A 27,044-nucleotide genomic window follows, 5' to 3' on the forward strand; every position below is an offset into this window, starting at 1 on the left:
GGACCCTAGATGCGAAGATAATTCAGAAGATTCAGGCAACTCAAAGAAATATGAAGAGATGTATGCTATGTTTTACCCGAAGAGACCAGAAAATAATGAATGGGTTCAAAACCACACAAAAGTCTGACATGACATGGATGAAGAAATTAAATGTAATTAACTTCACAAGGCAGTGTGCATGTTCAAAATGGCTCCCTCCCCTCCCCCCCTCTTTTGGTAATTTTGAACATATGGAAGGCCTGCTTGCGTTGAAATTTGTCTCCATGGTGATAGAATACCATTTTTTTTTAAATCGGAATGAATGGAGCACAGAAAACCAAAGTAATGTATTGAGCACATGTAGAAAGAGAGGTCGCGATATGACGCCAGACCACAAGGAACCCAGGGACACCATGAGGAGTATGTAAGAGGTGCAGGTGTGTTATGGACTCTACACAGGCTCAGTAGGGTCCGAAACGTCACGTTGCCCAGGGAAGACAATTACATTTTATAACGTTGAAATAGGGGTTACGATATTTGCAGCCTACTTGAGGATGACCTATAAAAACTACTGATTGGATGAGATAGTCCAATAAACATTATTATATTTTCTCTTCATTTTGAGGAATAATTATGGGAGCTTTCTAAGTATACTTTTCAGTTTCTTACTCTTTAGACCTATATACTGGACTTTATTGTAAAATAAAATTGAAAACTCAGATGCTGGATGTTATTTCATATCTTAGAAGGACTTGTTTGTATGTATTTTTTTATGTGTGGATTTTTGGGGATTTTTTTCTCATTTTGATCATTTTTGGGGAAGGTTTCTGTATCTTGCACTATATTATATTTTGTATAATGTTTTTATAAAAAAAATTAATATGGCACTACTTTGAATTTTTTATAAAATAGTTTTTCTAAACAAAATGAAAATTAATGGCTTACAGCCAAGCCAATAAATACCAATTATTTTAAATGTATGAGTGCGTCATTCTTATATTTTCTTTATTATTAAGATTGTTGACCGATCTAAGTGAGGTGGGATTTGAAGGTTATAGCACCAGTTTCTAATTTATTATAAAGGTTGATTATTAGGAGTGCTGACCTTTTTGGGGAGTTTTTTGTTTTTTAAACAGAATATGTGTGTGTGTTAGTGTGTGTGTATATGTATATATTGTGTATATATAATATATATTATGTGTGATTGTACCACTTGGGAGACCAGACTGTTCTCGTGGTCAGCAGTACATAGGATTGTTACATACACAGTCCCTGCGCAGATGAGCTTACAGTCGATGTTTCTGGTGCCTGAGGCACAGGGAGACAAAGTGACTTGCCCAAGGTCACAAGGAGCTGACAACAGAATTTGAACCAGGTTCCCGCTGCTTCAAACTCAGTGTCATTGTTGACAGAGTCAGATTAATCACTGAGCTACTGATTCAGGCTTACATACTGTAGGCCCTTTATTTAATTGATGCAAGGTAAAAGGATAGGCCACGTTCTATGCCAGGCAGCACAAATTTTCCAAAGGAGACCTTCTCCCACTTAGAAAGGTCAACACCCCCTGGCTGGTCCAAGTTCGGACCTTGTCTGTTTCTCCAGAAACGCGTGCGCTTGGGAATCTTAGTGTAGCTGACAGATGGTGTGGGGTTGTTCTGTTATTAGAAATAATATTGGGCGAATGTGTGTCTGCGTGGCTTTCTGTGGATGAGAGTATGGCGGTGACTGTATGCTTGTGTGGAATGGGCTGTGTATGTGAGCCAGAGAACTCTGCAGGCTCCCCTGGCACTAAAGGGGTTAAATATGAATGTGAAACAGATGTGCGGGTGTTGAAGACAAAGGCTTGTTCATAACAGAGTGTACATATGACAGAAATGTGCGTGTGTGTTAAGGAGAGAGGACAGTCTAGTGCTGTCAATAAGATTTTTTTCCCCCTTAAATCTCATGCACCCATTCTGCATCGAGGAAATGGTTTTACATGAGCCGGTAAGGGAGATGGGTAACAAAATGATGCAATTTGCTCCAAAACGCTAAGAAGAAAATCTGCGTACGTTTGTGCCAGAGGCATAACTATGAATCTTCTTACATTAGGTGCAGATCTCTTAAAGCTGCAGTTCAGGCAATATCCTGCATGTGTGGTTTTTTGAATAAATCAGTTCTGTAGTAAGAAAAAATATTCTTAGCATTTTCTGTTTTTAAAAAAACAACTTTGAAAGACCAGTTTTCTTATATTCTATTTTAACAAGCATGCTTGTTCCTATAGCAACGATTTACATTCCCCATATTTAAAGATGTCGCCAAACTTTGCCGATCAATAGACGGAGAACGAATTGACCGGCAGCTATGCAGTTCTTTAGGTAAGTAGAGATTGCCAACATGAAACTATTGAAGTAAAAAAAAAATTAAAAAAAAAAACTGAACTGCAGCTTTAAGAGCCAACGTGAGTCCTGGTGAGTTGTTGTTTTTTTTTTTTGACACATGTAGGCACCTTTATGAAGCGCTGGTGCGGGTTATCGCACCCGTTCCGGCGTTACTTTTCATGGGAGTTAACCCTTCTAGTGCTGGGGGGTCATGCCAGGACCCTCCAGCACTTCCGCATCATGTGACCGCTCTTCAGAGTGATCACATGATGGGGTTTCTGTTCCAGCAGTCGGACCGGGCTGCACCTATTGCGTACAGCCCCTAAAAAAAAACAAGCAGGGGCCTGTCACGTACGGTGTATGTCATGAGTGCCACTGGGGTGCCACTGAATAGTGTAATTCATTAGGGCACTGACGGGATTAATGCCGGTAAGGGTGCGATAACCCACATTGGTACCCGATAGATGTGCTCCAAAATAAGGAAAACTGCACCCGTTATAATGTAGGTGCAATGTTTGAAACATTTTATTAGAATCCTACATGGACTATCTCCTCCCATACTTCCATTCCCTAAAACTCATAGGTGCCTATTCTATAAACTTAGATAACTATCTCATCAATGATTTTGAGCAGTTCCCGAACAATTTGGCAAGGTAGCTATTCAGTAACGCCGGAACGGGTGCGATAACCCGTACCAGCGCTTGATAAATATGCCTCCATGTGTCAAAAAAAAAAAAACAACTCACCAGGACTCACGTTGGCTCTTAAGAGATCTGCACCCAATGTAAGAAGATTCATAGATATGCCTCTGGCACAAACGTACGCAGATTTTCCCATGGTGGATGGTTATGGCTACCGAGTGGGTAGCAGAGGGAGGTTAACACCTTAATTACCATAGCGGTAGTAACCTCTAAAGTAATGAAGGGGCTAACTCCTCCCAAAATACCACTTTCACCCACCCCCGCTACCCACAATAAACCAGGCACTAGTATTTAACCCCTTCATTGCCTTAGCGGTTAACCGCTAGGGGCTGTTCTATAGTGTGTGCACCCGTGCACGCCCGTGCAAACGCACGCATGCCCGTGCGAACGCGCGTGCACGTGATGCACACTTTCTGTGGGTATACAGTCCGTGCTGCAGGAACCGACAGGCAGGGAAGGTACTGTTTGTGTGTGTATATATGTGTGTTGTAAATGTGTATGTATGTGTAATTTATTATTTAGTATTAAAAAAAAACACATTTGTAAAAATAAAATATTTTTTACATTGTGCAGACACGCACATACATACACACATAAATACACACATGCATACACACATACACACATACATACACATGCATACACACACACACACACACACACACACACACACTTTTCAGCAGCAGTAGCGGTGCGAAATCTTTATTTTCCTACTCTTCCCCCCCGTCGGCCGGCTGCATGCTCACTGGTTTATTGTGGGTAGCGGGGGTGGGTGAAAGTGGTATTTTGGGAGGAGTTAGCCCCTTCATTACTTTAGAGGTTACTACCGCTATGGTAATTAAGGTGTTAACCTCCCTCTGCTACCCACTCGGTAGCCATAACCATCCACCATGGGAAAATCTGCGTACGTTTGTGCCAGAGGCATATCTATGAATCTTCTTACATTGGGTGCAGATCTCTTAAGAGCCAACGTGAGTCCTGGTGAGTTGTTTTTTTTTTTTTGACACATGGAGGCATATTTATCAAGCGCTGGTACGGGTTATCGCACCCGTTCCGGCGTTACTGAATAGCTACCTTGCCAAATTGTTCGGGAACTGCTCAAAATCATTGATGAGATAGTTATCTAAGTTTATAGAATAGGCACCTATGAGTTTTAGGGAATATAAGTATGGGAGGAGATAGTCCATGTAGGATTCTAATAAAATGTTTCAAACATTGCACCTACATTGTAACGGGTGCAGTTTTCCTTATTTTGGAGCACATCTATCGGGTACCGATGTGGGTTATCGCACCCTTACCGGCATTAATCCCTTCAGAGCCCTAATGAATTACACTATTCAGTGGCACCCCAGTGGCACTCATGACATACAACGTACGTGACAGGCCTCTGCTTGTTTTTTTTAGGGGCTGTACACAATAGGTGCAGCCCGGTCCGACTGCTGGAACAGAAACCCCATCATGCGATCACTCTGAAGAGCGGTCACGTGATGCGGAAGTGCTGGAGGGTCCTCACCCACCCCTGCTACCCACAATAAATATTAAAACCCAATACTAACCCATACACTCATTGATTGCCAGTGTCGTTACCTATACCCTCAATGGGAGCAAAGAGAACCTCCATAACAATGAATGTTATATCCCCAACAACCCCCCTAACCCCCACCCCCCCAACACACACAGTACAATAATGGACAAAATTACTATTATCCAGATCTGGATAAAAACATTTATCCAGCCAGCATAAAGATAATTAAAGTTGCACGTACCCCTGCCAGGATGAAGGCCATCCTCATCAACCTCACTGTCCTCCGTGGCAGCAACATAACAATAAAAAACAAACTAATGGCCACAAACCCCTTAATCACCTTAGAGGTTAGTAACCGCTACAGTAACCCCCCCCCCCCCTCCTGCTACCCACCCAGGATGCCTACCCAACCTCCCCGGGGCAACTATTCCCACCCTCTACCCATTTTTTGGCACAGTGGTACACCATGTCTAGCCGCTAAGGTAATGAAGCAGTTTTTATCTACATTTTAATAAAAGTAGCAGGGGGTCTCCAGGACCAGAACTGCATTGATTTCAGCCCCGGGGACCCCCTGCTTCCCAAGTTACAGGCCCCGGTATGGGGTGCCGGTATTCCCTTGCAATGTTTAAATCTCCCGCATTACATGACCGGGAGATTTAAACGCACAGGAGATACCGGCACCCCATACCTGGACCTGTAACTCAGGAAGCAGGGGGTCCCCGGGGCTGAAATCAATGCGGCCCAGCTCCGGAGACCCCCTGCTACAGTACACTGTAATTAAAATGTAAATAAAAGCAGTGCGGTCGCCTGTGAGAGCTGTGCAGGGAAATGCGGCTCTCTATGCGGCTCTCTATGCAGCTTTCTATGCAGCTTTTTGCACACCGCGGCCAGATCGCACGGGCGAGAACTTTGAGAGAGGCTGAGATCACATCGCTGCTGTCCCGTACAGTATTGGCATTTTCCTTCCTCGTGGTTTGTGACTCGTGGAAATGGTTTCAGGTTCTTTCGGAGTACCGTGATAATAATACAAATGACAAACCGTTCGAGATGGCAGCAAAGTTATCGAAGCTACTAGAATAGGTCCCATACTGGTGCAAGTGGAGAATAAAACTGAACACGGCAGCTTTTAAAACATCAGCGCAAAGTGGCAAAGTCAAATGACGCAGTTTGCAACAATACTGCAGCTTGCATCTTTTGCATGAAAGTTACCGCCTGCCCGATCGCCTGTCTTGGAATTTGATGAACCTACCCTTTACCGTTTAGTGTGTTTTTGGGTGGCAGATTAATGTGTATATGAAAGCTAGTACCTATGGACATGTGATGAACACATGAATGCAGTTTTGTCTGTTTATATAAATAAAATATTTTGTTTGTATCTGAGCATCTTTTGCCCAGGCTGTGCTGAAAAGCTGTCTAATATGGCAAGCTTAAGCTTTTAGGGATCCGCGTTAAAATGGATAAGAAATAAAGAGTGACACACTGAGAGCTCATTTGCATGTCATTACCCAGAGTCCCTGGCTGCAGTGGAAACACTGTTTGCTAAGCGATAATGGCGAGACAGCGTTGCAGACCTGTCTGAGACCTGCAAATGCACCACAAGTGGTATTTTTATTTGCTGTATCTGAGCATAGAAATTGACTGTGTGCAATAGTCCAATCTCTAGCTAACCCCTTCAATTCCTTGCAGAGTAATGCATGGAAGGCTCAGAAAACGGTTAAAGATAAAACAATTAGCAGCAGGCAGGAGGAGTGGCTCAGTGAGTAAAGACACTGACTGGCACAGAGTTTGAAGCAGGGGAACCTAGTTCAATTCCCGGTGTCGGCTCCTTGTAGATTGTAAGCTCCACGGGGCAGGGACCTGTGTCTGCAAAATGTCTCTGTTAAGCGCTATGTAAAACTAGCAGCGCTATTCAAGAACATGCTATTATTATTCTAGTGCATGTAAAACTCTGTACTTGAACTAGAGAGAGGGAACGCGGAGACCTCAAGGACACAAACACACGAGAGCCTCTGCTGTCACCATCCCTGTTTATTTTTGGAAGAAGCAGAGACTCCGACGATAAAAATAACTTTTCTCCCCTCTGTAACATAAAGAGGAGCAAGCAAAAAGAAGATCAGCTGAAGGTGACCCAATGAGGGCATTATTGCCTATTTAGTGATATTGTAACGCCTTACTGATTCCAAAGAACGTTTGGGGTTTATATCAAATCAAGTGTGAACACGCAGCACCAATGTAACATTGATAGCAATGGAATCTGATACTCTTTTGTACCCCAGTATAGGACTGATCTTGCACCAGGAGATTTTCAATCTAGTTTGACATAACTCCAGTCCTCAAGCACCACCAACAGGATATCCCTGCTTCAGAACAGGTGGCTCAGTCATTGGCTGAGTCACTGATTGAGCCAACTGTGCTGAAGCAGGGATATCCTTAAAACCTGACCTGGTGTTGGCTCTTGAGGATTGGAGTTGGCCACTCCTGGGATTTCTGACCTATTAGCCTTTGGAGTGCCAGTGGGGCTGCCACTGTTCTCCTTCTGTTCCTGTCCTGGTAAGATCTCCCATAGAAAAATGAGCAGATATATTATGATGTAGCTACTACGCCATTGGGCCCCTTGAGTGCCAGACCCCATGACATAGTATCCATGTCAAACGGGTTAATGGACTGTTTTAGAGTACTTTAATACCACTTGTGTGTGTATATTAGTATATACAAATAATAAATCCCAGAAGGTGCCACGTACTTGGAATCTCCTCTACCCCGCACTGACGTAGGGAATAAAGTGTACCTATTTCCATGTGCCAAATGTTGGAGGATCTGGCTATGTAGCGGAAGAAAGAGGAAATGCAGTAATGTAAAACACATGGTCCCCCTCCCCGGCTGCAGGGAGCGCAGGCCAGGAGCTCTGACACAGTCTGGCAGCGTCCCATGTAATACAGAGGCCGCAAGGCTTCAAAAGGAAGGGAGAACGCCGTCCAGGAAATTCTTAGGGGCAGGGCAGGGGCTTGGCTGCAAGTTTGTTACTGGAAAATGTGAGCCCGGCAATGAAAGCATCTGAGCTCAGGCCCGCCGGCTGAGTACGGAGGGATCTCGTACGGCTTTTTCTTCCTCGTGGTTTCCAAGCCTTGGTGGGGCATTTGGCTGTCTGGATGTTGAAAGGTAGGGGGTATCTGAAGGATAACGGCATTGCTTGATAGTGATCTGTAGTAGGGGTATATGGCAGGACAATGTATGCTCCAGTCATGATCCTGTTTGCAGGGGGAAATGTAACATGTTGGATTCTAATAAGAGACTCCAGGAGTTTAGTAACCTCAGTGAGTAACACAGGGCAAGAATGCGCATACTGCATAATGACCAACCTTATTACAATAGTAACAGCAAAGGGATTCAGTAGCAGGTTTACTGTTTTTGTTAAGCACAGGAGCTATACTTGTTGCACCAAGTACTGGCAAACGGTACCACCAAGTAACATGTAAGCACATTGCAAAACTTTGTCAGGTCTCTTTATTAAAGTATGTTAATTGCAAAACTAAGGAAGAATTGACCCAAACAACTGAGCTATTGTAACAAATGAATGGAATGTCATTGGGAGCAATTGGATTTTTGCTTTAACCCTTTGGGGTACCCCAGAGCGTAGTCACTATGTCATGGGGATTGGCACTGAGGCACAACGGCCTGCATGCCGAACGGAGGTTGTTTTTTTTTTTTTTGCCGCTTAGAACGTGTCCTGCGTGTCCATGGAGCAATGGAAACAAAAGAAATAGCGCAAGACGCAAATAGTGAAGTAAATCAAGATATTATGACGCAATCTGCCCAGTGAGGATACGGAGGAGGACTCTTCTGCTTCCTGAATTTTTCCCCGTGGTCACGTGACTGCACTGGGCCAAAGGGCCTTCAGGTGCCATGACCACTCCAACCCCAAAGGGTTAATAAATATTTAACTACAAGGAATGTTTCCCAGTTCTATGCCTTTAAGCTCTTTTGATGTTCTGAGACTACGTATAAAAGTCTCCCGGCTGCAAAAGGGGGATATAAAGTGGAACCAGAAATAGCACCAGATATAGCACATACAAAAATGTAATTAAAATGAATGGAGAGTTTCTTTACTATGTGATGCGATTTTTTTTTTTTGCCTAGTTTTACAGCCGGGAAACTGTGGGGCTTATTTAATGAAGTGTGCTACGTCAGATTCGGCACTACAGCGCGGAAACTTACATTCAAGTTCATGTGGTTGTGCCAAAATGGCTCTAAATCACTTTATTAAAAAGGCCCCTTTGATATGCAACTCTCAATGATTTGTAGCATGCTTGGCTGGTGCCGCTGTTGTGGGGTACAGGAGAACATTACCTGCCCAATAATACCCCAACTGCAAGAGTTGAATGTGAAGACGTACTGTAGCAGAGGTCATTAAAGCAGCAACACCCTTACCAAAGAAGCCAATATGAGTTGATTTAATGTAATGTTTATGTAACGGTTTTTCTGAACCGGCCTGACCCACCCAATCTCACATTGGCCCCTGTGGTCTAACCAGTCCCCATTACAGTGTGGTAGTGTCTGGTGGTGCACCTGTTGGCAACAGGACTCCTGAGTCTCCCGCATGATGGTGTGTGGGGAGGACCCATCCAGACAGGCAGCTGAGGTAGTGTGCTGAGTCTCACCTAGTTCCAGTGCAGCGCCTCCACCTCATCAGGGTCCCTGCGTCCGCAAGGGGATGATCCTGTTGAGGAACTCCTCCGTGGTGCTCCTCTCTGTACATTCACTCCACACATGTACACGAGAGGGTTTGTGAATGAGAACATCTTTATTGGGTGATGTGGGCTAGCTGCCCCTCGCAGTATATTCTTAGCCACTCATTCTGCAGTCAGTGCCTCCCTTTAAAAGGTGTATCTCTCCTTAGATAGGGATTCCCTATCCCCGCAGGGATCACTGCCCTGTGCCAGGTCCCTGGACACAGTCTCCTCTATGGTTACTATAACATAACTTTCAGTCTCTTAGGCTAGTACTTGAACTTGGGCTCCTGCCAGAACTCCTCCTCTTGGCAGAGCTGAACGTAGATCTAACTTTAGACTCAGTGCTGTGCCTTATGTATACTCTGGAAGCTGACACACCTCTGACATCACTAACCATGGAGTCAGAGCATGTGACTACTCCCATCCATACACAGGGCACCCTACCAGGGTGTGAGGGCAAACCTCCATAATTACTGCTGGCATGCCTACAACTTACCAGGCCTTACTGTCAGCAGGAGAGATGACTGTAGCCATTTTACATGTCCGCTACATTCTCCCCCTGGTGAATCCCATCGTCCTCGCTGGGACCTAAATTTGTATACCCTTTTCCAGGAAGCACTGAAATACAACACATAATTGGTTAACTTTTCATACAAATCTTCATGGTGTATAACAAAAATGACTACAGTACATTCCGCCAAGCCCGCCCCGACCAGCAGCCACGAACCCGCGTAATGTATCAGTACCCCCTAAAAATAGTGATTTGGGTCAGGTTTCTTGACCTCTCTTCCGCCCATGTCTATGACCGTGACGTGATAGTGCCTAGGCAGTCCCCTCTCAGGCCTATATGTCACCCTGTGCTTATAAATGTTTCGGCCAATGCCCCATACCCGCACTAAGTGCTCTATGCGCTCCTCGGCCTTCTTCCCTATCACGGAACTCCCTCTTCCCACTAGGTGCATTTCAATGGCCTCCCTAAGCCACCTATCCCGGTTGTCCTCTATCTCATCCATGAGAGGCTCAGGGACATACGGGTACTCCAACCCATGGGAAGATTTATACCGAGCCATTATGGTTCTCTCGGCCCTACTTATCCTAGTCAGGTCAGCCTTACCTGCCCTCCCAGGCAACACCCATGATAGGGGCTCATCAGGGTCCACGGGGTCTGATAGGATGCTAGGACCCATGGGTTCTATTTCCCTATTCTCGATCTGCAGCCACCGCTCCTGCAACTCTCTGTCCCTCTGTTCAGGTGTGAATTCTCCCACAGCCCACCAGTAATCCACTACATCTTCTCGCCGGATGAGGAACCGAGTGCGGTCCATCCAGGCGGAGTACCCTTCGAATAGTGGGGCCCACCAACGGTTCTCTCTGAATCTATTTGACCGCCCTGACTCCCTATCATCGTCTATAGAAAATATCCCCGATGACCGTGCCGATCGCGGTAGAGACCACCTGGAAGACCCCGGGGCCTTTATCACTGGCTCGGGTGCTGTCGTAACCACTCTCAATTCTCCCCCTCCCCGAGAATCGCCCTCCGTAGCGCCACTGCGCTGTCTTTCCCCAGTCCGTCTCCCTTCTCCCCCTGATGATATGTCCACAGATTCCAAACTAGGCGGGGAACCCGGGGACCGTGTGATTGGGGCAGGGGTTTTAGCTAGGGCGGGGGATTGGGCGGATGGGCAAGGAATGGGACCCCACGGGGCTACGACCCGTTCCTGGCTGTCCGTAGATTGGTCCAATGAGGATATCTCACCCTCCTCAGTCCTTGGATCGCCCATCCAACTCCTGGGCCTTGTAGGTGATCGGGGACCTTCCCCCGATCGCCGAAGCGTCGCTGCATTCTTCCTCGGGGTTCCGCTGTCGCCACCGGAAGTGATGTCCTCCCCGGAACCGGAAACACCGTCATCGCGGGTTGGACCCCCATTCGGGATCTCTTCTTCAATGACGACATCCGGAAGCTCCGCCGTCGTCCTCACCGGAAGTGATGCCGTCTCTCCACGTGCGCCTGCGGCCTGGCATGGCCTCTCCGCTCCTACACCGTCTGCTGGGGCAAGGTAAGTGAAGGGACTCCTCTTACCCGTCCGCAGGGGTGTCGGTGTCTCTCGTCCGTTGCCGCCACGTTCTGAGGCGGAGGGACTCCGTCTCTCGGCTCGCCGATCTGCGGGGGACGTCCTGTCTTTCTGACAGCTGCTGGTACCACGGGGTGTCGTCCTCCCCGGTTCTATCCTGGGCCTCGCTGTCACCTTTGCAAGTTCACGGAGATCCTCGTCCGAGTATTCTCCCTTCTCGGTGCGGTCAGGAGGCGACCCGACTGTCTCGGTTGCGGCCGACCCAACCGACTTGACCGGCTCCAGTCCCCTTTCTCCGGGACTCGCACGTCCTATCCACAGTGCACCAGGGGACTCGGCGGTTCGCTTAGCCTGGTCCCCCGGGGGGGTCAGCCGATTGTATCGGTATAAATGTCGGAGTAGGCCATAAGTACAGTGTCCCGCAATGTGGGCAACGTGCCGCCGTGTTGACCGTGCCTCCGGGCAGCCCGCATTGTAGGCAGAGCCCGACCACCATCTCGGTATTAGCCACCCTTACTACTAGTAACCCGCCGGGTACTGAGTAGGGCTGAGTGGAGACCATAGTTCCCACAGCGGAGGGGCAAGCCATTCTTTTTGTAGGGACCACTTTCAGTGTGGGTCTCTCCAGGTCAGTGGTTCCTCGCAACTGACCGGTAGAAGCTTCTGGGCCAGCCACTTCCTGCTTCGGCTCCTCCTTCCGCTGACATAGCTGGAACCCGCCCCCAGGAGTTGCAATTATGGGCGGGTCCCACAGGGGAATATCATGCCCCTTAATTAAGGCCGCGCCTCTCTCAGTCCTGGTGGGCGCGGTCTGCGTTTTCGCGCCAGTTTCCTCCTCAGAGCTGGATTCTTTTCCCGCGGCTAGTTCCCGCCTTCTCCTTGCAGCAGCTATGCGTGCAAAATATCCCTCTTTCTTGCAAATCATTTCCGCGGCCGGAACTACCTTGGGTAGTGGCGCCGTCTGGATATCAGTACCTGGGCCCAGTGGGTGCATTCCCACAGGCCATAGTTGAAAGTCACTCCCCCTGGTGGAAATCAGGGGAGGGTCCCATAGACTAAGCGGTTGACTCAGCACAGGGGCCGAGTGAGTCACTGTCCATGAAGGCGCAGCCATAGCTTTCGCGCCATGCCCCCCATCAGGGCGGGGCTCTGCTGTTCGCGCCATTCCCGGCCAGCTCTTTGCAAGTTCTGCATCAGCCATTTCTTCTGTGACTGTCCCATGCGGTTTCCCTAGCAAGCGGGAACCGCCATTTTGGTTGGCTTTTAAGCCCAAAAAGTCATTTTGTTTGCTCTCCTCGCGGGGTTCTCCCCCAATTATTACAATTTCCTCACACTCTTCAAGGGTGGCCCCTCGGTGTCCCAGACAGGATAAAAACGGGGCAGCCACGGCCTTCGCTCCGCTCCAGAGCAGACTGGTTAACGATAACTCGGCGACAGTTTGCTCTTCAGTGGGGTGCACGCCACGGGTGCCCTCCCCATCAGCCTCTGGTCGCCATTTTGTGTTCTCCGCACCACGCGGATCCTCCATTCTCTCGTAACAGTTATCGTACATGGGACTCCGCTCTGCGGGGCAGCCTCCACATCAGTACAATAAAGAGTTGCTCAGATACACCACCACATGTGTACCTGAACTAGGCTGGACTCATGTTGCACTACCTCAGGCTAGGCTCACTCTCTTAGTGTCTGCTGTGTCTCCTTCCTCCCAGTCTGTGCTCCCTATGGTAAGTGTCTGGAATGGGCTAGGTACTCTGGCTCTGCCATGCAGTACTTGGGGCGTCTACCTCTCTTGGTCAGCCTAGCGCAGACCCTCTCCAGGATTCCTGACCAAGTTACAGGCTATCCCTTCTGGCGTCCTACCAACTAGCACTGCCTCAAGGTGACTCGGTCAGCTATAGCCCGGCTCCAAACCCCTCACTCCTTTCAGGCCCCTAGGTTGTCCCTGCGAACTGACAATATCCCGTCAGCCCCCTGACCACCCCTAGGTCCGTCCCTACGCAGCACAGAGTGGCAGCAGACTCTCTCCCTGTTTCCCAGTGTGCCTAGCTAGAGCCTGTCCTGATGACAGATCTGATCTCAGCAGCTCGCCTCCAAATGTAACGGTTTTTCTGAACCGGCCTGACCCACCCAATCTCACATTGACCCCTGTGGTCTAACCGGTCCCCATTACAGTGTGGTAGTGTCTGGTGGTGCACCTGTTGGCAACAGGACTCCTGAGTCTCCCGCATGATGGTGTGTGGGGAGGACCCATCCAGACAGGCAGCTGAGGTAGTGTGCTGAGTCTCACCTAGTTCCAGTGCAGCGCCTCCACCTCATCAGGGTCCCTGCGTCCGCAAGGGGATGATCCTGTTGAGGAACTCCTCCGTGGTGCTCCTCTCTGTACATTCACTCCACACATGTACACGAGAGGGTTTGTGAATGAGAACATCTTTATTGGGTGATGTGGGCTAGCTGCCCCTCGCAGTATATTCTTAGCCACTCATTCTGCAGTCAGTGCCTCCCTTTAAAAGGTGTATCTCTCCTTAGATAGGGATTCCCTATCCCCGCAGGGAGCACTGCCCTGTGCCAGGTCCCTGGACACAGTCTCCTCTATGGTTACTATAACATAACTTTCAGTCTCTTAGGCTAGTACTTGAACTTGGGCTCCTGCCAGAACTCCTCCTCTTGGCAGAGCTGAACGTAGATCTAACTTTAGACTCAGTGCTGTGCCTTATGTATACTCTGGAAGCTGACACACCTCTGACATCACTAACCATGGAGTCAGAGCATGTGACTACTCCCATCCATACACAGGGCACCCCACCAGGGTGTGAGGGCAAACCTCCATAATTACTGCTGGCATGCCTACAACTTACCAGGCCTTACTGTCAGCAGGAGAGATGACTGTAGCCATTTTACATGTCCGCTACATTTATATGACACAATGTTGGTATCTTTCCCTGCGAGCCTGTTCTGCTCTTTTTTGGTGTTAAACAATATTTTCTTAACACTGTACCTAGCTTCTGTGCCCTATAGCTTTAGAACAGTGGTTCTCAACTCCAGTCCTCCAGATCCCCCCAACAGGTCAGGTTTTCAGAATATCCCTGCTTCAGCAAAGGTGTCTTAATCAGTGGCTCAGGTCACAGACTTGAGAACTGGAGTTGAGAACCCCTGCATTAGAACATTCAGAATCCAAGATTGCTGAATGTTTGATATTCTTGCTATTAATTGCCTGGGATTGGGAATGTCCAGAAATGCAAACCAGTAACAGCTGCTAACATCAAATAATAATAATAATAATAATCTGAAACTAAAAATATAGTAATATTCCCTGTAGAATAGGACATTAATTCCCTGTCTTAGATTACAGCAGCAGTATGTTGCTTTTCTTTAGATATCCTCTTGCCCTGTCCTGCTCTGTTTTTTTGTGTTTAAATCTGGTGCTCTGTTCAGGAGATACAGTACAGTACAAGCATCTGAAATATTAAGTGTCAGCCAGGTTAAAACACAGCTCTCCAAAGAGCCCAGTGTGATCGAAGGGTTACCATGGTTACCACTCAGTAGTTATGGAAAAATATTTATTTTTAACACCAACAAAACACAAACAAAAAAGACCAGGACATGCTCAAGGGACAAGATACTAACAATGTCCGGGAGTCATCAAAGCACAATCAGCGCTCTGGCGCCTGAATTGGCGCTATATGCCATTAACTTTATTGCAGATTGTGCTATGATGACTACCAGCTTTTATATTATATAAACATTGCATTATATAAGCTCATATAGTCTTTGGGTTGGAGGGGGGCGGGGGGGGGGGGGGGGGTGAAGCCTTAAGGCCATCTGCTACTGTACACCTTCAACTTCAACTGTTCAGGTTGGTGACATTATTCGGCAGGTAATGTCCTGTTATCAACTTAAAATATTATTGTTTTTTTTCACAAGGCATTACAGACATTTATTTAGTTTATCACATGAGCTCCTCACATATATGTCTGAACCGTGTCTCATAACATAGAACACATACAACACATTTAACTAGGGAGGATGAAGGGGAGGGGGAGGGGGGTGAGTTGCGATTTTTCCTTTTCTTCAACCATGGATAAGCTTTTTGAATCTATCCAGCCCATTTCCAAAGGTCCCGCCGGCTTATCTCCGGGTCTAATATATTTCCCTATGTGTATCTTAGAAGGGGACAGTCCGACACCATGTCCTCTAATGTTGATTGATCAAAGGAGAATGCACCTGATCTTATTATAGCCAGGCGGTGGCATTGCTCACCCGCTGGATGTGTGGCTGGGACAGCCATGGCAGCCAGACTTTTTGGAAATTTGTGCCAATGTCGTTAACCAAACTTGTTAACTTTTCCATCTGGCAGACAAACCAAATTCTGTTCCGAATCTTATCTATGGATGGAATTATGTTTTATTTTCACAGTGCTGCTATCGTGCACCTCGTGGCTGTTGCAAAATGAATAACTAATTTGTTTTCCGCTCTGGCTAGTTCTTGCTCTGGTTTGTTTAACAGAAAGAGACAGGGGTTCAACTGAATTTCGAGGCCCCAAAATCCTCTGTAGCCAATTACGAATTTACTCCCACGGTGGGGTTATTCGATAGCAGGACCAGGTGTAAGACGTCCACTGGTTCTCCGCATTGTTTAGGGCACAAGGAGTAACCCGGGACAAATTTAGATTGTTTTACTGGGGTGAGGTACCACCTCATTAGTACCTTACATGCATTCTCCTTTAATGTTATATATATGAAACTCTTGGCCGCTGCGTTAACTAATTTCTGGGAGTAGTCCCTTCCTGAACCGATCACCTCTCTGTACATTCTAGATGTTAGTCCCCGTGTGTCTTTACCCAGCACACAGAGCGTTTCAAAATTCGTAAACGGTGGACGTATCGTGTGTTTGGTGTAAAATGCCCTGATCTGCAGGTACCTAAAAAAATTCTCTGTTAGGGATGTCTTTTTCTGACTTAATCTGATCAAATGTTTTAATTGTGATTCTACCCTCCAGATCCTTCAATCTTCCCAACCCATGTTGTTTCCAAACCCTGACATTTTTTCTATCCAGACCTGGAGCAAAATCCGGGTTTCCATAAAGAGGAGTCATCCGGATTGCCTAGAAGTCAGTGAGCATTTAAATTTGGTGGCCTCCCAGATTGCGAGTGAGTTGAGCATTGAGGAGAGCAGTTTCATTATTGCTTTATGCCTAATTTTGGGGTACCAAATCAGGTTACAGAGTTCTAGAGGGGCGCATAGTTCACTCTCTAGTGCCACCCATCTCCGTAAAGCAGGGTCTGTGTGCCATTACACAATTTGACATAATTGAGCTGCTTTGTAGTGCGAGACCAAGCAAGGTACCACCAGTCCCCCGTCCGCAGTAGGTCTGTGGTGAATTTTTCTTTAAAGCGTGGTTTCTTATTTTTCCAGATAAATTTTGATATTCGAGATTGCATGCACAATATGTCTGATTTTACTACTGGGATCGGAAGAGTCTGAAACAGATATAAAATACGGGGCAATAGGTTCATCTTAATGCAATAAATCCTCCCAGTCCAAGAGATATTGTATGACGACCACTCCCCCATCTCTCTTTTCAATGACTGTAGGAGTTTGGGGTAATTGGCCTTGTATAGAAATAAAAAAGAAACAAAAAATAATAATCTGGAGTCTAAAACAAGTCCAAAGTATAAAATAGATCAATCTGAGCATATACAGTACAATGTCCAGTCAAACTTGGGGTCTTCAGATGGATCTTGAAGGTTGACTCACAATATGTGGAGATAAAACCAGAGACCAATCCTAGTGTGTAACTATAAAACTGTTGATAGGACAGACATACAATTCAAACTAGACAAACAGACACTAAATACCTAACAAAACAACTGACACTGAACTGTTTGTAGCTGTCCTCATTTGTTCTGCTGGTTCTTAGGAATCTTTATTTATTAACAAAATGAAGTGGTCTTTTTTTATTTTCCTTTGTCTTCGGACAGAAATAATTTATTATGTGTACTCTACATTAATAATGCAGAATTACAGTTTGTTCTGACTTAAATGTAAAATGTTTCTACATTAAAACGATCCTATCCCACAAAGAGACCAACATTCATATAATAAGATTTATCAGGTAGGAATCCTCATTTGTAGTTTATTGCAATGTATTCTGGAACTTGTAGGCCTTAAACAGAACGTGATGCTGTTTATATTGCCTTATTAGGTCTTCCTGACATCATAGCGCAATCATTGGTTGTGTATTTTGCAATATTTTGTAATGGGACAGTATATAGTAGATTTTCACCTCTATTGTGGTGGTATTTCTTGATCTGATACACTGCTGTTTAAACTGCAACCAAACAGTAGTTATAATTGTTTTTCATGTAACTCCTAAGTAGGCATTTTCTCTTTGGAGAGGTGGGGTATCATTAGGATTGCCAGGTGGCTTCTCCAAAAATACTGTACACCATGGTGAAAGGTGATATGTACTCGATACACACACACGCTCGAGGAACATACACACACCACTCTCCACTCCATACTGTTTCCTCCGCTCCTTGACCACACCCTCAGGCCCCTGACACCTCTTCCTGTTTGGCTGCATTACCCAGCAGCAGCCAATCAGGATGGAGGAAGCTGCCCAGCCCCTTAGCAGCAGCCCTGCTTCCTCCCTCCTCGAGGGAAATTCCGCGGCCTCCCAAGCCTGTCAGGTCCTTATGTGCAAAGAGGTAATACCAGGCACATACATGTTCAGTACTACCTCTAATTTTTTACTGGACAGTGTCCAAATACAGGTCAGTACGGTTCAATACCAGATACCTGGCAACCCACGGTATCATACGCAGGGTCGCGACAGGGGGAGCGCAGGGACATCTGTCCTGGGTCCGACAGTCTGAAAATTAAAGTTAGGCCCATCTTCCGCTATTGGCCACCTGGGTGGGCCTCTACCTAAACACCAGGTAGGACCTGGACAGACCCCCGCTCTACAGGTTTGGCCAAGGGGAGGGTGAAAGAGAGGGTGGAGAAAAGAGAGAGAGAGGAGGGGGACTTGCCAACATGGGGGGAGCAGACAGTTCTGGTATGGACCCTCCTTCCCTCACCCTCCAAAAACCCAGGAACACAGGTGGAAACTCTGGTCCTGGGCCCCTGGGAAAGCTGTTGGTGGCCCTAATTAGATTGTGTTGAACTCCTCACTGCCAAAGTGTGTTTTGATAATACAGCTCAACCCCGTTATAACGCGAATCCGCTTATAACGCGATGCAAGCGTGGCTCCCAATTTTCGTATTTATGAATACTTTACAACACGATTATTGGTGTCAAATACTTTCTTGTACAATGCATCCAATTGTACATTGTTTCTAACGCGATCCGCTTATAACGCGATGTGATTCTTTGGACCCCAAAGCACAGCGTTATAAAGGGGATGAGCTGTATATTTAGCACAGCTTTTCAACTGGCGACCCACAGACGAAATGTGGCCAGCAAAGGGTCTTAATGTGACTCTTGGACTCTTTGCTCCAGCTAATTTCATACTTAGGCAACTACAGTAAGAAAAGTTTTTAACATTGAAACTCACTAAGTTAAGGTAAAGTAAATATGTAGGGTAAAGATGTTATATTTGCTTGCAAAATGTTGAAATAAATGTATTTTGAAGTCTTTAAATGTACCAAAATGACATTACAATAAGCTTTATGACCTTCTGCTCCTAAATGTTTTCTGATCTGGCGCCTTTGGAGAAAAAGTTGAAGAAGAGCCCTGAAAGATTGTGAGGAGGGTTTTTGAATGTTCATTTTTTTTTTTCACGATCACACTTTTCATTTTTTTGTTAAGGTTGGCAGGTATGATGTTTGTATCTCAATATAATCCAAAGACTGTAAAAGAGCACCCACCCCCACCCCCCAATTCCTTTTTTTTGTACCTGATGGGAAGCAGGTCTCCGGAGCTGAAATACACTATATTCAGCTTCGGGGACACCCTGATTCTGGAGGTACTTACCGCTGACGGTAGCGCCGGTACCGTCCCCTCCAGGAGATAAAAATGTCAGTTTAAATCTCCAGCGTCACGCGGGGCCAGCGGAAAGCTGCAAATGTCTTCTATTACGGCTTCCGATTTACTCCTCGCAATGCGGGGGATTTAAAGGCCAAGAAGTACTGGCAGCACGTTTACCGCTAAGTATCTCAGAAACTCAGGGGTACCCCGTAGATGGAATTAACGGGGTTCTGCTCCAGGGACCCCCTACTTGGCACCCTGGTTACAAAAATGGGTTGGGGGGTCTGGCGTGGAGGACTGCTCCTTTAAGGTATAGTTTATGATCTGTAAACTCGAAGAGAAGTCCATACATTGTTAACTATGCAATAACAGCGTGTAGCTACATTGAATACAGAACTATACTTCCAATCTCACATAGCTCATCTTTTTTTTAGAGAAAATAGAAGCAATGCTGTCAAAATCTGCAGAGTAACAAGCTACCGAAAATGTTGATGTGTTTTTTTTGTGCGTGTATAGTGCTGCTCCTGCTCTCCATCACTCAGTAACGAGTCCTTCACTAGAAGTCTCTTTATTGATGTTTGATGGGGATTTGAGTGATTAGGAATGTACAGTAAGTGTAGGAGGTTTTCATTCTGGAGATCCCAGTGATGCTTTGTTGATAAAAGCAGACTCAAAAAATAGCCAGGCTGTTGTGGTAAGACGAAAGAAGACAGGGATTAGGGAGTGATCGACTAAATCATACAAATTGTAATTTGGAAAAATAATAACTTCCAATCGATAATTATCAGTAAATAGGTGCAACTGTGAATTGAAGTGAATCATGAAAAGTGAGGGGTGCAATGTGTTTGCATCCCAGAAGAAAATTCACTTATATGCACACTACACAGGTATAAAATATAACTTTTAATATTTGATACTTAAAACATATATTACCGAAAAGAATGGTATATTAAACATTAAAAATGGATTAAACGGTTGTTAACAAACAAGCACCAAAATGCAGCTCTCATACATCTAAATAATCCAGTCAATAATTGATACTGGAATCTTAGAGGCTGATTAGGGTGCAACCAGCACAGGTGAGCCCAGAGGCTCCACAGTTGCACACACTAGCACACTAGATGTATTTATACGTGCAGCAGCAAGGGTTAATCGAGATGACATGATCACGCGTCCAACGCGCGTTTCCCTCCTACTATGGAGCTTCGTCAGGGACAATTTGAAAATTGTCCCTGACGAAGCTCCATAGTAGGAGGGAAACGCGAGTTGGACGCGTGATCATGTCATCAGTCCCCGTTATGGGGCTGTTTTAACATAGTGTTCTTCCAGCAGCCCACTAGCGCAGTCATATATATAAAAATAGTGTAGCAGCTATCTCTTGGCTTCACTCTGCAAGTGTTGCCTAATTGTATTCACATGCATATAGTGATCAACCTCAGTTGCTGCTCGTGGAAACACATCTAGTGTGCTAGTGTGTGCAACTGTGATATACCACAATAGTGTAGCAGCTAGGTTGTGGCTTCACTCTGCTGGTGTTGCCAAATTGGATTCATATGCATGTAGCGATTAACCCATGCTGCTGCACGTATAAATACATCTAGTGTGCTAGTGTGTGCAACTGTGGAGCCTCTGGGCTCACCTGTGCTGGTTGCACCCTAATCAGCCTCTAAGATTCCAGTATCAATTATTGACTGGATTATTTAGATGTATGAGAGCTGCATTTTGGTGCTTGTTTGTTAACAACCGTTTAATCCATTTTTAATGTTTAATATACCATTCTTTTCGGTAATATATGTTTTAAGTATCAAATATTAAAAGTTATATTTTATTCCTGAGTAGTGTGCATATAAGTGAATTTTCTTCTGGGATGCAAACACATTGCACCCCTCACTTTTCATGTTGTGGTAAGACACCTCGTGTATATATTGCCCTGTAAAATATAACCTGTAGAGATCTCATTTTATATTGAATAAAATGCTGATTTAGAATGCGCCTGGCAGCAGTCCTCCTTTGTACATATTTTTTTGCAATGCATTCTGGTCATGTCAGGGACACTCATGCAGAGATTTTTCTTGTAGCATTCAGAAAGTGTCTCTCTTTGTGCTGATTACAGATGCCTCAGGAACAGTACACTCACAGGAGCACGCTCTCCAACAGCGAGGGACCCCATGTGTATAAAGTCGGGATTTACGGCTGGAGGAAGAGATGCCTCTATTTCTTTGTCCTGCTCCTCATGATACTCATCCTGGTGAACCTCGCCATGACCATCTGGATCCTCAAAGTCATGAACTTTACTATTGTAAGTAACCATGGAAACCAGCCGATGGAGCTATAACTGTAAGAGAGCAAGTTAAAAAGGGAGCCTTCACATTGTAAGCATAGAATAAGAGGTGTGATTTTTTTTTTTTCATGCCATGAAAAGCAGCTGCAGGGAGCCCAGTTATGGGGTTATTACACAGCAGGAACTGCGTGGTGCACATGCAGAAGTTGTCACATGTCTGGAACACGAGGGAGCACAGTCATAGCGTTATTTTACAGCAGGAACTGCATGGAGCACAGTCAGAGTTGTACCACGCATCTGAGGCTACAAGGAGCACAGTCTCAGGGTTAATTTACATGAGGAGCTACAGGGAAGTCTGACCTGAGATTATCCATAAGCAGGAGCTGTGAGCAACACACAAAGGTGGCCATCACATGGCAGGTGCTGAAGGTAGCACTGTCTTCACGTTAACACACATCTGAAGTTGCATGAAACACAGCCTGCTGGTTATCATGCATCTGGAACGGCAGGTTGCACAATCAGGAGGTGCAAGAAGCATTGCTCGGCACTTACCATCTGGAGATGCATGGACCACAGGCATAAGGGCATCACACATCTGCAACTATAGGGGGTACAGGCACAGGGTTATCATATGTAGTGGGCTGCAGGTATTATAGACCTGGGTATATCACAAAGCAGGAGCTGTGGGCATGCGCTAAGGAGGTCATCACATGGCAGGTGCTGAAGGGAGCATGGGCCTGGTGTTTTCACATATATGAAGCTGCAGGAAGCACAGCCTGCAGGTTATCACACACCTGGAATTGCAGAATTACAGTCAGAGGGTTATTAAACAGAGCAGGTGCTGCAAGTGGCATTGTTTTGCGCTTACCACCCATCTGGAGATTCAGGGAGCACAGTCACGATGTTATTAAAAATCTGAAACTACCTGGAGAACAGGCAGGTGGTTATCACACCCCAGAGGCTGCAGGGAACAATGTTGTGAGCTTATCACACATCTGGAGCTGCAGGGAGAACAGGCTGGAGGTTATCACACATCAGGATTTTCAGGGGGCTTTATTGTAGATAGAGATTTTCAATGGTAACACATTAAAGGATTAGGACTCTTGTATGCCAGGTAATGAGTTAAATCACATTACAGAAAACGCTGTATGAAACCAGGGTGATATTTTGACATCCCTCCCAGAGGGACGTGGAAACGTGCACTAGGAATGAGATTCAGGAAGGATTTTGTGCAAATATCATCATTTTCTCCGTAATCCTAGTGTCTCTGCAGGGAGCACGCACCGCTTTGTAATTAAAGGATTTTTGTGCGGATGTATTGAGAACAAAGTGGCTTCATTTCGCAAGCATCCTCTCCTGCAGACAGCCAAGTCACTGGCAGCTTTCATAGTCACTGTGTGTATTTATTTATTTATAAAATGTTTTACCAGGAAGTAATATGGTCAGAGGTTTTAGTCTTGCACACCTTAAATGCTATAATGTTAGCAATATACTTGCGTTTAAAGTACCGGTGCTCCGTGGTTCAGGAAAAAATCTGTCTGGTGTATTCTCAGGATACATGTAAGTAAGTAGAGGATCCAGGGCACTTCGGATTTGCAAAAAATAATTTATTCTCTTCGTGGCACACACAGTGTGTGCCACTAAGAGAATAAATTCTTTTTTGCAAATCCGAAGTGCCCTGGATCCTCTATTTACTTACCAGGAAGTAATACATTGAGAGTTACCTCTCGTTTATGGGAGCTGGTTACAATTCCATGTTTTGCGAGTGCTAAGAGGTACAGAAGGTTCTGAGCCCCAAATAGCCCTTCCAGTTTGCATCATCAGGGACCTCACTATAAGAGCTCAGCATCACTGCAAGCCCTGGATTAACTGGCAGAGAATATACTAGCGTTCTGATGCTCGTTGCCATCTGTGCATCTCCATCCATAAGGCAGCACAAGCAAAACCTTGGCTACTGCAGATAAGTTGCAATAGGGTTACCTTAGGGCAGGGTTTTTTAACTCCAGTCCTCAAGACCCCCCAACAGGTCAGGTTTTAAGGATATCCCAGGTTAAGCACAGGTGGCTCAATCAGTGGCACAGTCGAAGACTGTTGGGGGGTCTTGTGAAACCCAGCCTTAGGGCGTGCCATGATAACTCTTTACTTACCTGGTAAACACCTCTAAAACTGCAGATCCTCTGCCATCAACATACTCTAGAACAGGCCTGCACAACACTCGACCCGCGGGCAGCATGCGGCCCGCCTGCACTCATTGTGTGGCCCGCGGCGGCTTTCCCCATCCTCCTCTCTCCTGAGCCTCCTCTCCCGCTCACGAGCCGCTATCCCCCCTCCTCTCCCGGCCGCGAGCCCCCCCTCCTCTCCTGCCCGGGAGCTGCTATCCCCCCCTCCTCTCCCGGCCGCGAGCCCCCCCTCCTCTCCCGCTCACGAGCCGCTATCCCCCCTCCTCTCCCGGCCGCGAGCCCCCCCTCCTCTCCCGCCCGGGAGCCGCGAGCCCGCTCCTCTCCCGCCCGGGAGCCATGAGCCCCCTCCTCTCCCGCCCGGGAGCCACGAGCCCCCTCCTCTCCCGCCCGGGAGCGCGAGCCCCCTCCTCTCCCTCCCGGGAGCCACGAGCCCCCTCCTCTCCCGCCCGGGAGCCGCGAGCCCCCTCCTCTCCCTCCCGGGAGCCGCGAGCCCGCTCCTCTCCCGCAGTCCTTTACATAGTATATTGATCATTAGGAAATTGTATTTCTCTAAAGCCCAAAGCACTACTACTGCTGGATTGAAGGTATGTCTCAAAGTTGCAAAATAAATAACACTGTAGCCTTAAACATGTACCCCAGGGTATTAATCCAGTATATGTGTGTGTGTCTTTTTTTTTTTGCAACACAATGTCGATAAATATTCTCTTGGCGTTTTCTTTTTGCCAGATGTATTGCTATGGCTTGCATGTGTGTGAGACCTTTTAAATGGTCTGCAATGGGTAAAATTGTTTTTGAACTCATTTCATTTTATGGGTCTCTAACAAAAGTAATGCAATATACTGTATATTTTGCAGTATCTGCTGGTATGTGATAACAATGTTAAAGACAATGTTATGTGGCTTAATTTGTTTGCTTTATCTAAATGCCTGTATGTGTGAAATGGCCAGTGCCTTCCTACTGACAGAGCGGCTCGAAAGTAAAGTCACTTGCTCTCAAGAAAATGGGAATGAACCAGGCTCCCCTGCTTCATAATCCGTGTTGTCTGCTCTTTTGACCTTGGGCAAGTCTCTTTATTAAACTGTAAGCTCTGTGGGGCAGGGATTCATTGTATCAGCAACAATTCTACGTACAGCACTATTAATGCTACATGAGAAAAAAAAATCTATTAAAAACCTATTAGTATTATTACCAATATATTTCAACTAAAATGAAAGTGCCATTGTGCACACTGTATTAATTAAGTCTGAAGAATATAGTCCCAAAACACTCATGCCAACATCACCATGAAAAGAATCTTCATTAAGAGGCAAGATCCCCTTAACCCTTTAACACTAATAACTTACTGTAATTAGTGCCTAATGATGCAATTTATTAAGTGACTCGGTGACGTTTCCCCAGTGTCCTCCCTTTTAGCTAGTGGTATGGAGAGCTGTGGTCACAATGAGAGCTGTAGTTACAATTAGTACAGAAAGAGAGGGCTTCTCCTCCGACATCGGGGAATGGTCTGGACCATGTGATTGCTGTATTCTGGTTTGGTCTAGAGATGGGCACATTTTTCGGTAAAATTAAAATTTGCTACAAATTTGGTATTTTTCTGCATTTTCGAGCAAAAAAAAACAAAACACTTGTCAACCTAATTTCGACAGATTCGCCAATATTTAGTCCAGTCTGGTGCCATGGTCATTGCAGACATAAGGGGTTAAAAGACCCAGGACCCGATTTACGAAGCAGAGTTACTCTATAAGACACCTTTCCGATGCTGAAAGACGTCCTATGGAGTCCTCATCTTCCATTTCCCTGTACAGGCATACCCTGGTTTAAGGACACTCACTTTAAGGACACTCACTCGCGAGTAAGGACATATCGCCCAATAGGCAAACAGCAGCTCACGCATGCGCCTTGCAGCACATCCTGCACAGTAATACCGGCTCCCTACCTGTACCAAAGCTGTGCGCAAACGGGGAGACTATAGAGCCTGTTACAAATGCGTTATTTACATCAGTTATGCATGTATATGATGATTGCAGTACAGTACATGCATCGATAAGTGGGGAAAAGGGAGTGCTTCACTTTAAGTACATTTTCACTTTACATACATGCTCCGGTCCCATTGCGTACGTTAATGCGGGGTATGCCTGTATTACAGATCGTGTCCAGTACTCCATAGGAGGCAAGACACGATCTCCCGTAGAAAACAAGCATTCTGCAGGCATGATGTAGCCGTACATCACGGCGCCCCAAGAGTGCCAGACCCCGTAATGTTGTGCCTACATCTTGAAGCACCCAAAGGGTTGAAGGAACAGTCAAAAAATGGACCAACGTTTATTTTCTTAAAACAACTTATTCATGTAATTAGCTTCCAAAGAGTTCCCACTACATTCACATTTTCACTTATTTGCTTCCTGTGTAATAATAATGTTACTATTTTTCCCACATCCACCTTTCTGTAATACGAATGCTAAGTGGTAATTGGCGTTTGCCATTAATCTCTTTAAACAAATTATGCTGCCACCATTCGCCAAACAAAACCTGAAAGGGAAAAGGATTTTGGAGGAACAATCTCCCTGCATACACAACAGATCACAGTGTTATTACAAAAGAGATTAGGTGAAGATTGTATAAATACTTCCAAGCATTTGGTTACTATGGAGACATTAGGAGTTAAAAAAAATAAAATATATATATATACTGTATATATATATATATATATATATATATATTTAATACTTTTCTTGATTTGTATATAAAATGGTGTCAGCGGGCAGCTTACAGTACATTTAACCTATAGAACATGTCCCTTTTGGCCCAGGGCGGGACTGACCCTCTAAATTTTAGAGTACACATTTTGGATCAGGTCAGTGGTAAAACAAAACATTGGGTATTTCGTAAATGAGGAAAGAAAAAAGAAATGCGTTGAGGTTTTTCCCCTTCCCCGGGAAGACAGCAGCACTATTAGCAAAGGACCGGTGAACCCTCAATCCTGTAAATGTGTTTATATTTATACGCAATCCATTTTTAACCCCATCTTTTCCCCAGAATGTAAACGTCTGATCTTTCTGGGCGATTCTCAGGAACACGTCAGTACACCAGGAACCTGTTACTTCTTAAACTGTGATGTTTATTGAACATACAACATATCAATTAAACAGAACAGTACATGCAGACTGCTTACTACCACAGTGTTGTTGAGTCTGCACTCTGCAGCCATTATAGAACTGAGCTGTAGCACAGCAAGAAACACAAGGTGTACCC

The 27,044-nt window shown here is 45.8% G+C and overlaps 1 protein-coding gene across 4 annotated transcripts in view; it reads left to right on the forward strand.

Moving 5' to 3' along the window:
- SGCD (sarcoglycan delta) overlaps positions 1-27,044 on the forward strand; it is a 338,790-nt gene that overhangs the window by 212,346 nt on the left and 99,400 nt on the right. For 3 of the 4 annotated variants that reach the window (XM_075602174.1, XM_075602177.1, XM_075602175.1), the window contains exon 3: positions 21,445-21,630. In XM_075602174.1, coding sequence (XP_075458289.1) covers positions 21,445-21,630 — 186 coding nt within the window. Of the gene's footprint in view, positions 1-7,527; positions 7,725-21,444; positions 21,631-27,044 lie in introns of those variants that run through there. The other variant, XM_075602176.1, reaches the window with a different exon arrangement.

Source organism: Ascaphus truei, chromosome 5 (assembly GCF_040206685.1).
Source record: "Ascaphus truei isolate aAscTru1 chromosome 5, aAscTru1.hap1, whole genome shotgun sequence".
In the NCBI taxonomy this organism is placed as follows: domain Eukaryota; kingdom Metazoa; phylum Chordata; class Amphibia; order Anura; family Ascaphidae; genus Ascaphus; species Ascaphus truei.